We start from the raw sequence: 14,667 nt of genomic DNA on the forward strand, positions 1-14,667 counted from the left end.
TGTCTAACGGCAACCTTAAGCCAAGTTTAAGGATAAGTCACCTATTTAATTTATATCTATAAATAAGATAATACGGTACCTAGCAGCTATTTATATTAATCCAAATAAAGTACGGGATATCTGTTATAGCTATAATCGCCTAATAATAAAACTAAACTAACCCTTAACTAAATTTTAGACTTAATTCCTATACCTTATAGGAGAAGGCTAGGTCCCCCTTAAGAACTACTAATTAGATCTATATAATAAGCTAATAATCCAGCTATAAGAGAAGATTATTATAACCTTAAACAACTTACTAACCTATAATAGATTCGCAACTTATTGCTTATTATTAAATTTAGAACTAAAGCGAATTAACGCCTATCCTAATTAGTAGAAGCAACCCCGTAATAATTAAAACTTATTAGCTATACCTATAGGAGCTAGAGTAAGAAGATAAGCTATAGCTGCTCTTATACTAAAAGCGGTTATATCTATGTACTAGCGAGCCTTGCCTAACTAGCTATATATTATACTCCTAACTAGTACTTATTATAATACCCTAATTAACCCTACCTCGGCTATATACTATAACTATAATAAAAAGGGTTACTTTGCCTTATCTTACCTAGAGTTAAAGGATATAGGCAATATTAAGGAAATAAAGGAAGGAAAAACGTCCAATACGTTAGGAAAAGAAAAACCCTAGGAAAAGACTCCCCCCTAGGGTATCCTATTAATCTAAGTTAGTTAATAGGTGGAAAACACTTTATAGTTCTATATATAGTATCTTAAAATAGATATAGAGTTAACTTAACCGCTCTTATTAACACTAGAGTAAATAGCTTTAACTTTATAAATATTACCTATATAATTAACGTTACTAAGTTTCTAAATATAAAAGCTACCTAACTAAAGAAGCCTATTTAAATAAAAGGCTATAATAGTTAAGCCAGTAAGCTAGTTACCCATGTCCTAAAGTTATATATCTTCTTTAATAGATAACACTAATATAGTATTCCCTTTTATATTCTAGACCTAGGTTCCTATAATATAATCCTTAACTAAAAATAGATATTTTACTTTAATATTTAGCTAAATATACGGTAAAGATAGTTTATTTAGCCAGAGGATAGACCAAAATTACCCTCCTTTATTAGGGAAATCTAAACTAACTATAAAACACTAGCCGCGAAGGCTAACCCTACCTATTAGTAGGATATAATTAATTGTGACCTAGCCTTTACTTAAGAAGATACATATTATAAGGCTAGAAGGAATTCTTTTATACTAGTAAAGATACTTTCTTAAAGCACTATAGTTAATAAAGGCTTTATATATAGAAGCGGGATAGATAGTAATATAAATAATGTCTAAATCGCGCAGATCTAACTAGTATAAAAAAGAACGTACTAATAAGATATAAGGGATAACTTCCAAAAGATGCGATAGGAGCTAAAAGGAGTAATAATAGCGCTAATACCCTAGAAGTCCCTAAAGTTATATACGTCCTTATTATTATATAGCCCCCCTCTAGTAGATATTACTATAATTAACGCTATAGCGTTCCACTTTAATATATACCGGAAAAACAATAAGGTCTTTATAATAAGCCTATATAAGATTAATTAAATTATTAATAATAGGGAGGAAAGGCTAGCTAGGGAAACTAATAAGGAACTAGTTAAACGCCTTCTTTTTACTATCTACGTAGATTATAAAGATGTATTTTTAAAGACAGCTTTAAATACGCTACTACCTTACCGGATATATAACTATAAGATTTAATTAAAGCTAATAACTTGCTAGGCTTTAGCCCCCTCTACTAATAATTAATAAATAAGCTAAAAGCAATAAAGTAGTACTTAATTAATAACCTTAATAAAGGGTTTATTAAGCTAAGTTAAGCCCCTTTTACTTTACCTATTGTGACGGCGCTGGAGCGCGTCACCTAGTCAGGGGTTCGCTTAAGACTTGGCATATATATATAGACGTGGCCTCACCACCTTCTCTTGCTCCTTAGCTTAATATCTTCGTAATACAGCATTCGTTCGCTTGATCTTGCAAGCATTCGTTCAAGTCTCTGTTAAGACATTTGTTCGATAGTTCGAGCCGTCACACCTATCCTATTTATAAAAAAGCTTAATAGAGACCTACGCTTCTATATTAACTATTAAAAGTTAAACGCTATTACCTAAAAGGATCGGTACCCTCTTCCCTTAATTAATAAGACCCTTATACGTCTAAGCTAGGTAAAGATCTTTACTAAACTTAATATCCGTTAAGCTTTTTATTAAATTTAGATAAACCCTACTTCTAAAAACTTAATAACGTTCTATACCTATTACGGGTTCTATAAATATAAAGTCCTCCCTTTTAGACTTATAAATGGGCCTACTATATACTAAAGGTATATAAATAACGTCCTATTTAACTACCTTAACGAAATCTATATAGTATGCCTAAACGATATTATTATATACTTAGATAACAAACTAGAGTACCAGGTTTATATTAAAAGGGTTTTAAAAAAACAGCAGAACGTAGGCTTATAAGTTAATATTAAGAAATATAAATTTAGGGTAAAGCGTATAAAGTATCTTAGGTTTATTATTACTAGAGATAAAATTAAAGTTAATTTAAAGAAGGTTAAAGTAATCTATAACTAGAAACCCCCTTATAATATAAAAGGAATCTAGTCCTTCTTTAGCTTTTATAACTTCTACTATTAGTTTATCCGTAACTATAGAATAGTAGTAAAGCCTCTTATATAACTTACCCGGAAAGATACGCCTTTTATCTTTAATAATAACTATATAAAAGCCTTTAGGGAGTTAAAAGATCGGCTTATCTCTACTTTAATTCTTTAATACTAGAAATGGATACTTTTAATAAAGTTATAGCGGGAATCCTATTATAGCTACATCTAAACGGCGAATAGTACCCTATTGCCTTTTTTTTTATAAAAAAATTAACCTAGCTAAGTATAACTATAAAGTATATAATAAAGAAATGCTAGCTTTTATCTAATCGTTATCCTAATAGCGCGTAGAGCTTAAAGGCACTAACTCTTAGATTAAAATATATACGGATTATAAAGCCCTAAAGTATTTTATAACTATAAAGTAACTTATTAGATAATAAGCCCGCTAGGCCAAAATACTCTCCTAATTCTTCTTTATAATTATATATTATTCTAGTAAGTAAAACACTAAATGTAACCGACTACCTGGACTGTGCTGAGACACAAGGTTGCAGCCTGGAAGGCTGCATTAACACTACTTTCGTATACCTCGTATACCTCGTATATGGTTAAAATTGAGTCATAGACCCTACGGTCATGACTCTACTTTCATGTATTTATATCACTTGATTTCCATAGATTTACAATTAAGTCGCTCGTTTAATTCCCACACACTGCAAAGCTTACACTAAAGCTAATATATTAACCCAAAGGGAATAAAATATAGAACCCTAGGATAAGCTAAAGACCCAATACTAGATACGCGCCGTCCTTTACTTTAAATAGCTTAACCTATAGATTTTTAAAGAACTAGACTCCAAATAGAATAAGTTAGCACCCTTAAAAGAAGAAGTCTTAGACGAACTAATAGGGCTAATTAACCGCATTCTAACTATAAACCGTACGGCTAACTTCTTAAAAGCCCTCTATAACTAAGCTATAAAAGGTAACCCTAATTTAAAAATAGAAGAAGGACTACTTTTATACTAAAAACGGCTTATAGTCCCAAATATTAATAACCTATAAATAGAGCTAACCTGTAAAGCCTACTATTAAGTCTCTATAGTATACCCTAGTTAAAATAAGACCTACTAACTCCTAGCGCCCTATTACTACTAGTAAAGACTTCTATCTAATATAGAACGATTTATTAAAAACTACTACGCCTATAAACGCGTAGATACTCCTAAGGATTAAACCCCTAGGTGGTTATAACTACTACCTATTCTAGAACGCCCTTAGCAATATATTATAATAGACTTTAAGTTATTTCTAAAGAACGCCCATGGCTATAATGCGGCCTTTATAGTGATTAACCGGCTATATAAGCAATCCGTCTCCCTCCCTTATTTTAAGACCATAACTACAAAGGATATAGCCCGCCTTTACGTTAACAATATCTATTAATTCTACGGTGCCCCTAAATTAATTATTTTTAACCATAGTCCCTAGTTTATATTAGATTTCTAGAATAAACTCTACTATTTTCTTAAAATTAAGATTAAACTCTCTACTATATTTTACCCTTAAATAGACGGCTAAACCAAGATTATAAACTAGTATCTTAACTAGTAACTACGCCCCTTTATAAACTACTATTAGGATAACTAGTTGGAATTACTACCTATAATAGACTACGCGCAGCTTATACTCCCCTATAATAGTATAGGGATATCGCCATTTAAACTGCTTAACGGGTATACACCCTAAATGTCCTTTAATTGGGATAGGCCTACTAAACCTACTATAGCTCGCGAACGCCTTAGCTATAAAGAGGCCTAGGTATTTACTAAGAGAATATACAAAGCCTAGAAGACCGCCTAAATAATTATAAAAAAGGTATAAGAGAAGAAGAAATCATGATTTTATTAATAAGCCCTACCAAAACACCTTAATATTGCGATGCCAACGAAATATGTAAGGCAGTATTGCCAGGGTGTACGGTAGGGAGTAGGCAAGCCGAGCATGAGTCACATAGGGAGTCGATAGAAGAGGACGATATGGTAAAGAGTAGGCAATAGCCTCGTACGGAGACGAACCGATGGGGGAGGAAGGAGGCTGCAAGCCCGAGGAGCTTATAAGGGGTGGCCAAGGCCTAGCCGAAGGCTAGCCTTGGCAGCCCCTGAGAGCCCCCGGGATGTAGCCAAGTAAGGGACCAAAAGTACCCTTACAAAATACTACCTAAGGCCACCACTACAAAAACACTAAATATTTTTTAAGGAAGTTAGGCAAGAAGTCGTAATATATATAACGTTATAGCTATACGTTCCTGTCCTTCCTCTATTAACTAGCTACTAATTATATAGGAAAAGCCTTTATTAGAGTCCTCCCCTAAATTCTCCCCATCTATACGATTTATATACGTCCTTAACGTTAATAAGGATAAACTAGTAAAGGATTAGCTTAAGGTTATAAGGGAGGATGTGTTATATACATTAAATAAAGTAGATTAGGTACTACAGGTAATTAAACGGTTTAATTAGCGATTATTTAATATAGAGGCGCGTTTAAAGGTAGTAGAGGAGGGCTTAAGGATAAACGCTATAGTAAAAGCCTAATTAGCTTTAGAGTTTTAATATTAGGCGCAAGGAAGTAGAGGATTAAAAATAGTTACCTAATCGTTGCCTACTAAATAAAAGTCGTTAAAGCACTATAGGTATAAAGGAAGCCTATAAACCTCGCATTCGTATACTATTCGCCTTATCTTTACTATAAGCTTCCTTGCATTTTTCCATCTATATATCTAGCACGTTAGTAAACTTTTATAGCCTTATTTCTTTGTATAGCTCTTAATATAGCGGTAGGTTCGCGTTTTACACCATTAAATTATAGGTAGTAGGGTTTTAGCAGTAACGTAGGTGCTCTTTTAATTTGTTTTAATATTTTTATAACTAGGCCCAATACTAGGTTTATATTGCTTATAATTTAGTAATATTAAATAAAGAAGACGCTTAGTATCTTCCTTATTTATGCCTATCTACTAACTGCCTATAATAATAAAGTTCTATACTAGTTTTATGCGGAAGCGGCGATAGGTTTAAAGGAAGGGTTTGCTTAACGTTTAAAAGATATTCTTGCTAATAATATAGGCGTTAATTATAGCTATATTAAGCGCCTAAAAGAATAAGGGCATCTAGGTGCGTATAGTAGTAATTTGGGTAGTATAGTAGCTTTAAAGTTAATTATAGATATTAATACCGCCTATTTAGTTATTATAGTTAATAGAAAGTCTAGGAAGCGTTAACTTCTTAATTAATTATTGCCCTAAATATTAGCTACTAGCTTCTTAAAAAAGGAATTATATACTTATAGCCGGCGGCGATTAACTTTATTAATATCTGTAACGGAGCCTTGTAGTAAGAACTACGGTGGACTCGTTAATGGGCTAGGTATGTAGGTATTGCAAGTAAGTCAACAACGTAACAAGAACTGGTGGAGTGGTTGCCCAACAGATTAACTCCAATTGTATTCTAAGAATCACTACAAGGAAAGAACTATCTAGGTAGGGACTAAGGGTCCTTAAATACACAACCGTACTCCTAAGAAAGTTGTTGCTCTGTCTGCTCTGTCTGCTCTGTTCGCTCTGCTATAGATCTCGCAGATTACACAGATTACACAGATTATATCACGTGACTCTGCTTACTATTCCTCGTCATATGGTTCCACGGGTTCCATCCTGGACCGTGCTTGTATTAACTAACTAGCTTCTTCCGACTCCTTTCCAAGTAGTCGTAACATTGTACTTAAAGCGTCTGTAACAATATCCTTATTACCATATAAGTAAGCTATTATTAAAAACCGTACTAAATTCTTATCCTGCTATATAACCGAAAGCACTAGATTAGCTACGCTAATAACTATTTCTGTAATAAAGTTAAATGGTAGCCTTGCCTTCCTTTTATTGGCTCTTTTATGTACCTCTAGATAGTTCTTTAAGTTTAATTAAACTGTGCTAGCTATAGCAATTTTAAGCCGCTAAAGCACCTAGAGCAATAGAATACTTATAAAGTAGTTATCTAAAAATAGGCAGAATTAACGGGCCTAAAGAGAAAGCTATTAAGTAAGGTAGAGGACGCACTCGGAGGTCTTTAAGAGGACAATATCTTAGTAATCTATTTAAGGAGGAAGCCTAAAAAAGTAGCTAAGTAAGGTAAATATAAAGCTATAGCAATCTCTATATTAACAAAGACTTATTATTTTAAAGCCTTTAGGTACTGGCTTACTAGGCAATTTAATTATAGCCGTAAATTGTCTAGTAAACCTTACTATTATTTTATTAAAACTAACTATAGATCTAGGTATAATGTACTTTCTAAATGCCTTACCTAAAAGAATTGTTAACGGCTTAATTTTCTTAAAGATCTGGCGTTTAATGCCTTTTAGTGGAGGCGGTAATATATATAAAAAAAGTGCTTAACTTGCTCCTATTTTTTCTAGCCTATAAATAAGCTAATTAGGTACTAAGGATATTTAAGATCTATTACCCAAAAGTCTCGCACTTAAGGAGCTTTAAAGACGCCTATATAGATAATAAGTCCTACCTAAATTATTAACTCGCTAGTAGAGGTCTCCTTTTATACCCGTAATTATCTACTAGCATATTGTCCTAATTAGTAATATCTACTGGCGTTTTTAGAGGCTATATAAAGGTTCGTGTTAATTATAAGCTTTTTAAATATACTAATACTAAAGAATAATAGAAATACTTAAATCGGCAGGTTCTATTTAAATTTATACCTATTAAACGTTATACTAATCTAATCTGCTAGTATACAGTAAGCAGAGCGCTTAGTATCCTTATTTTAAGCGGAAAGATTAACAGTTTTAATACCCGCGCTAAAGCTGTAAATAGGCTCACTAGCACGCCAAGCGGCGAATATTAACCCCTTAGGAAGATTAATAACTTTAAGGTTTGGTTTAGGAACGGCAGCTATAGGCTCCTATATAGTAGGTACGGCAAAAAGGCCTATTCTTATAACTTCTTTAGCTAATAGCTCTGGTAATTTAGTCTTATCTACCTTATCTACCTTATCCTTAGCAGTCTTACTATAAGCCTTAAAACTAGCTCCTACTTTATCCTTAATATCCTCCACCTAGGTACTCGGCCGAGCCTCCTCTTAAATATCCTTACTTAGCGCCGCCACCTGCTGTATAAGTATTGGAGCTACTAAAGCCTCTAGAGGCTATATGTAACCGACTACCGGTACTGTGCTAAGACATATAACTGCAGCCTGGAAGGCTCCATAGCACTACCCTCGTATATCTCGCATACCTCGTATATAGCTCAAATGAGTCAAAGATCAAGTCATAGACCCTACTGTCAGGGCTCTACTTTTGTGTATATATTTCACCTGATTTCCATAGATTTACAATTAAGTCGTTCACTCAATTCTCCTATACTGCAAAGCTTACACTATATAACTCCCATCGCAAAGCTATTATATATATACTGTGTTGCCTAAAAGGATTGTAAATAAGACTCCTACGCTTAAGGTGCTTTTAGAGGCTTTATAGGCTTTGGAGCTTTTAAAGCTTTTAAGGCCTTAGGAGGCTTCGGAGCTAAAGACGCACGACGTTTTCTAGGTAGTATAAGGACGATATCTTGCTAAGGGTTTAATTAAATAGGCAGCAATAATATTGAAGCTTTTTAATTAACTATACTACTAAATATTCTATACAGGCTTCCTAGCTACGTCGCTGCTGCTTACCGCAATATTTAATTAGGCGCGGATAATGCGTCTATACCCCTACCGCCGAGCAATCGCATTAACCAAGTCTTTAACACTAAGCTATATACGGTATAGAGCCTTTAGATTGGCTTAAGAGGCGTGTATATACGAAAAGTGCAAGAAATCGTGCCATACAATGGGATTAGCAATATTAATCTTTACGCGGTTAGTTAGCGCTATTTTATATAGTAGGTATAATAGCAGACGTACTACCGCGATTAAGGATTATATAGGGAGGACTTTTCTATATATACTTAGGCCCCTAATAACCCTAATTACCCTATAGTCGGCGTTAATTAGCAGCTCGATTAACGGGCGGCCCTTAATACGCGTATATCCACAGCTTGGCGCTCGTGGCGCTGCGGATATACGCGAATATCCTATAGGTGGCTAGCTAAACACGTGATTTTTTCGCTGACCAAGGATCAGCCGGGCCTTGAATACCATTAGATGTGTAGTTACGCACCATCTTAGTAGTGCATTTAATTAAGGAAGTTATTTGTTTACATTTGGACACCAAAGTTTTAATGTTCTTAACCCCTCGCACGGGCCGCAAAATATAGCACCTGTCTATACAAGGGATAGACGGTGGCAAGGCCATTAGATGGCATTCTCGCAACATGTTAAGTACCGCCCGAAGTATTCGTTAAAGTCAAGGAAACCGGCTTGCTGACAAAATCGACGTAGCTGGTATTGGCAAATAATTGAGCACCGTTGTACGTGAATTCACAAAAAGCCCACGAGATATTGATATCCGGATCGCTGTAGTTAGTAACAGATGGCTCAGTTAATGCCAGTCCTAGGTTAACAAGGAAGGCGAGTGGCTCATCAATCGAGAATCAAATTCTTCCTCCTGCAATCTTCGGAATTGTTACTGTAACAGTTAAGCTAAAAGCTCCTAGCGGGATGGCGCAATTGACTGAGAGGGGAGCACATGTTGAAGAAGGCGACTGCAGGTAATACAATATCCTGCCATCGGACTGCAGTAAAACAGGTGCGTTGTTATCATTAAGAGCTAGACCTGTAGCGTATGCGAATACCGTGTTTGATGAAGTGTGATTCTTGAGAGCGATATTCAACGAACCCGGAGGAGCATTCAACGTCTGTTGGGTACCGCTATGAGCTCCGCACCCAGATTGGAAAGACGGAGTACGGTCTTGTGATGGTGCCGGATGCGGCTGCTTCGCCGGTGAGTCCTAGTTGGGAAAGACTTTATGTATAAATTTCTTCATTATGCGTGTTAGAAATAACGATCACGGTTGAAATTGTTTGGAGTTGATGAAAGCAAGAAGTGGTAAAAACAGGAAAGCATCTAGATGAAAGACGGTGACGTAGACTCCACATGCCGAGGCTAAGGTTAGATTAGGGTAAATTCCAAGCTTCCTGAACTTGTCATTGGTGAACAGAATGGAGTTGTGGAAGATAGAAGATGAATCCAATAGAGCTACTGCTTAGAGGAAGCTATAACTCGGAGTCCATTTCCGAAGTTACTCAATATCAGTCGCGCTCTCTAACGGCTTCTGCGCCCAGAAGATGTCTCTGAAATCAAATCGTTTTAGCAGGTATCGTAGTATTCGAGTAAGAGAAAGATTAAAGATTCCCGACTTACATGGGAATATATATATGGATCTATTTTTGATATCAGCTCACTTCCGGAGTCCCACAGCTTCGACAGACTTTACTTACTTTAGGGTTAAAAATATCATTGCGAACCTGTGTGATGAATGTATCAAATTCCTCCTGCGACTTTCCCAATATTTGCATAAGCATCTTTTGACTAACACCCCTCAAATTGTCCGCAAGATCCTTCGCAATCATGGTTCCCATCTTCTTTTCTTTGCGTCCCTTTGGCCATGGACCAATCGGCCACTTACTATATGATTCTTCCGTCTTGACGAACCCCGTCTTCCTCAGTCTCTCTATATGCTTGAAGCTTGCTAACGTATCAATCCCAACCTTTTTTGCCGCGTCGTATATCTCATAGCTCCACTTCATAAGTGGTGTATCTTTTGTTGCCGTACCATCATCACATTCAATGGGAAAATGAAGCTCCTGCAATTCAAGCCATCCACCAGGTGTGAGATTTTCAAATGCCTGCTCGATAAACCGATCCCAGTCACGTATGCCGCTTGTAATTGATCGAGTATGTATGTAATCAAATTTGCGGTCGAAGGCCCAGTCCTTCCCGGCATCGTCAACCATGAAACTGCAGTTCGGTGGAACTTTGCTTGGCTGAATGGGTGAGAGGTCGGTGCCAAGAACTTCGCAGTTGGGATGGGTATCGGCGAAGTCAATAGCCCAGGCTATACTTTTATTAACTTCGCATTTTAAGAGAACGAATAAGGAGTAACTAACCACCGGTCCCACAACCAATATCCAAGACATTTTTGAGTTTATCCTTCTCTAAAGGTGAAAGGTAGAGGCCCCCGTTGAAGACAATATACCAAATTCGATGTTGCAATTCTTTCAAAGACATCAGATACACATTGTCAAGACGGAGTTGAAGTATTTTATACCAAGTCGATTGATCTCTTCCTACAAAGTGCAAAGCGTTAGCTTTTAAGGGAACAAAAAGTTCGAATGGTGTCTCTACCTCATCATTCGGCAGGAAATAATCTAATTAGGTCATATTAGCATGACTCTATGACCATACAGTGGTCGATTATTGTCCCGCCTACTTGCCGACTCGAATCCATGGTATCTCCTGCCCATCTCCCAATTACCCGCCACTACAGACGCAGCTATTGACGTTGATACGCTTTTAACAGCCAATGGTGAGCTTGCTTTATAGCCTGAAAGGACGAGTTCGAACGTACGAAGAATCATCGTCATCCAGTGCGGAGTCTGTCTCATACTTTACACTAATTTCAGCGACAAAACCAGGGGGGGCACGGGGTGATGAGCATACGTCAACTTCAAGCTCGGTTCCTACGAGGTGCGACGGATCTATTAAGCTATGCTCTGCGGTCAATTGGTTGCGCTCGGCATCCAGACGGTCTTCCACTGCGGCAGACTGAGCCGCGGCAATGGTTTGGGAGATAGCCTGGGCGTCTGGGGTAGCATGATCAGTCATGTCGTAGAGGTGGGAACGAAGAGGGAATCTAGACGAACAATTATTGAGAGGGTGGTAAGTGAAGAGGGTGCAAGATAAGGCTCGAACAAGATAAGGGTCGAAGTGAATGCCCTCACCAAGAGACGGTCAATAGTTGTCTCGTTCCCAGACCTTCTTGCCAAGGCTTACCTTGCCAAGACGCTAGCCGCTTTTGGCAAGACCTTCGTTAGAAGGTCTGGTACACGGTTCGGATTTTTGTTAGTCCCACGCGGGGTATTTAGGCCTATATACACCTACTTTAAGCCAAATTATCTCAGCTTCTACAGCTCCCTAGGCTATTCCTGATGGCCAGAATTACCAAATCAAACCTGGCGAAGAAGACTACGTTGCCCGATTTGCCCGATTCCAATTCATTGTCTCATTATTACGCCCGACGACCCTAAGTCGTAGCAGCCGTACCCCTCCCACCGCCCTCTTCTTACTGCAGCTAGAGTACCTAAACTAATAAGCTAGCTTTAAATAATAATTAAGGACTGCTAGTAGGTATAGATTTGCTTCGTAGAAGGGGGTAAGCTTTAGGTAGAGCCTTGTGCAGAGCTTCTNCAGAGCCTCGTGTAGAGCTTCGTGCAAAGCTTTATGCAGAGCTTCGTGCAGAGCTTCGTGCAGAGCTTCGTGCAGAGCTTCTGCAGAGCCTCGTGCAGAGCTTCGTATAGAGCCTCGTGTAGAGCTTTGTGCAGAGCTTCGTGTAGAGCTTTATATAGAGCTTCGNGCAGAGCTTCGTGTAGAGCTTTGTGCAGAGCCTCGTGCAGAGCCTTATATAGGGCTTTATATAAATATATAGGTATATAGACGTATATATTTATACTAGCAATTAATTATAAAGTATATAAAGATAATTATATAGGAAATTATATAAATATTTATTTATTTATTTATATAGGCATTTATATAGGCATTTATATAAATAACTAATTAATTAATTATAATGGCTTATAGGCTAAGGAGTCCTTTAGTAATTCTGGGTAGTATATAAGATCTAATAGGAGGACACCTATAGATACGCCCCCTTCTAACCCCTTAGGGACTAGATATTCCTACCCAGCTAAAGGTAGCTTATAGGCGAATTACTAAACCCTTTTACTTACTCCTACCCTAGATCTTTTAAAGATACCTTAGAAGTATAGTATATAAGGTAGACTTATTATAAAGATATATAGGCTAGGCAAAGGCGGAGCGTATAAGACTAGCTAGAAGGATATACTTAGGCTTTTCCCCTACTAGGGATTTTTTCCTATATATATAGAAGGTAAAAGCCTATATAGACCTAAAAGAGGGACCAAATTAGGCAATAAATAAGAATTAATTATATAGATATTATAGAGCTATTTATATAGCTTTTTTTATATATTAGTACTATATATTAGTAAAGCTTTAGGCTTAAGTATATAATTACCTATTTAAGCTAAATTTAAAATTGTTATAGCGTTAAATAAATGCCTCTAAACTAAAGCTTAAATAAATACTATATTATAAAAGATACTAAGCTAAAGAAGAAAGAGAAGGAAAAGGGCCGCTAGGGTTAGTATAAATAAATATAGAGGTAGCCGTTAAGGGCTAGTAGAGAAGGCGGCTAATAGTAAGGGGTAGTAGTATTTGTGGTAGTATAACTTAATACTATTATAGGTATAACTAATATATATTTTATAAGTATATTTATACTGAATAGTATTACAAAACAATAAGCTCATACTATAAGCTATTAGTATAGATAAAATATTTAAAGGTAAGTAAGTAACTAGTAAAATACTAAGTATAGCTATTATAGAATAATATATATAAATAATATAACTCTATTACCTAATATACTCCTTTAATAATAACTATCTTTAGGTATAATACCCTATTTCTTAGACTTAAACGGCAGATAGACGAAGCTATTATTATAGTATATACTAACTGTTAAGGTAAAGTATACAAGGAAGTACTGTATATATTAACAAATGATATTTTATAAGGATCTAATAGAGTGAGGCGGAGCAGGAATATATACGTTCGCTTCAGGGGTTAGGTCCCGTGCTTATAATATACGCGTACGCTTATAAGACAAGTTAAATAACGCGTGCTAGTCCCAGAACAGCTATAAGAAAAAATAAATACCTTAAGGGTTACATAGGCTTAAAATATTACCCTTTATAGCTAAAAAAGTGGCCTAAAAAGGCCGCCTTAAAGACTCTAGTTATAATAGTAATAAACGTGTTATCAAAAGTTTAATATAGGAGGTTATCAAAACCTCAAATAATAGAGAATAGCGATAATATAAAAATATTAAAAGGTATCAAAATAAAACGGCGAAGCAAAATTATATTATCTATAAGACCTTAGGTATCTAGACTAGTTTAGCTATTATAAAAATTTAACTTATGAATCCTATATTGAAATATAAGTGCAGTTACCTACTAATAAGCCCTTTAAAACTAGCTAAATAGCAGTCTATATGCGCCGAAAAAGACTAATAAAAAATATTCCTATTAATACTATAAACCTTAAATTTAGCGTTAGTAGAGGCTAATATAAGTAATTTTCCAGTATAGGCAGAACTAAAGCAAGACTAATAATAACAGAAAAAGCACTGTAATGCCTAAATAACATAACTTATACAGCATGCCCTTATGAACGTCGTTTTATAAACTAATATAAGCAGTAAAATAAACCAACTAGCGTACAGTATAAAGGCAAATCTCTTTAATATAGAAAAGAAGGTAGACTATATAATTAATAAACCTTAAAATACGCCGTTATTATATTAAGCGAAGCTTATCTAAACCTAAAAAAAGGGACCTATAAAATAAAATACCCACCTAAATAGTAAAGGCAATTAAAAAATAGATGTTAGCGGCCTTTTAAGAAGGCCATAAATAATCACGCTAAAAGAGCTAGACCAGCGTTTTATAAGTCTAAATAATCTTATATCTATATATATTCACTAGCCACTAATACCTTTTAATGCCCTAAGCTATTAAGATAAACTGCTTACAAGCCTATAAAAGTAAATAAATTATAACAATATACAGCAATACCTGATAACCGACAAACAAGAGGCCTCAAAAAGTAAAATAGTAGGATAGCCTCTAAAAAATATATAACTCTAGCCTGACATAGGA

At 35.7% G+C, this 14,667-nt stretch overlaps 1 protein-coding gene across 1 annotated transcript; it reads right to left on the reverse strand.

Annotated features, from left to right (window-relative positions):
• Positions 1-9,657: 9,657 nt before the first annotated feature.
• K441DRAFT_602041 (S-adenosyl-L-methionine-dependent methyltransferase) lies at positions 9,658-11,623 on the reverse strand. Its single transcript, XM_067645251.1, has 9 exons — positions 11,363-11,623; positions 11,271-11,308; positions 11,133-11,212; positions 11,048-11,070; positions 10,971-10,989; positions 10,810-10,917; positions 10,141-10,757; positions 10,064-10,083; positions 9,658-9,993 (listed from the first exon to the last, which is right to left on the reverse strand). The coding sequence occupies exons 1-9, from the start codon at positions 11,525-11,527 to the stop codon at positions 9,942-9,944; spliced, it is 1,122 nt and encodes a 373-aa protein (XP_067509458.1). The 5' UTR covers positions 11,528-11,623; the 3' UTR covers positions 9,658-9,941.
• Positions 11,624-14,667: the final 3,044 nt, after the last annotated feature.

This window comes from Cenococcum geophilum (assembly GCF_001692895.1).
Source record: "Cenococcum geophilum 1.58 unplaced genomic scaffold K441scaffold_3, whole genome shotgun sequence".
NCBI classification, from domain to species: domain Eukaryota; kingdom Fungi; phylum Ascomycota; class Dothideomycetes; order Gloniales; family Gloniaceae; genus Cenococcum; species Cenococcum geophilum.

Bases quoted from the DNA above. Each gene is read 5' to 3' on its own strand.
- K441DRAFT_602041 (XM_067645251.1), bottom strand. From the start codon at position 11,527: ATGACTGATCATGCTACCCCAGACGCCCAGGCTATCTCCCAAACCATT. The intron at 11,071-11,132 runs GTAGGCGGGACA...TGACCTAATTAG, and splicing joins CCATGGATTCGAGTCGGCAA to ATTATTTCCTGCCGAATGAT. The intron at 10,084-10,140 runs GTAAGTAAAGTC...TATCAAAAATAG, and splicing joins ATGATATTTTTAACCCTAAA to ATCCATATATATATTCCCAT.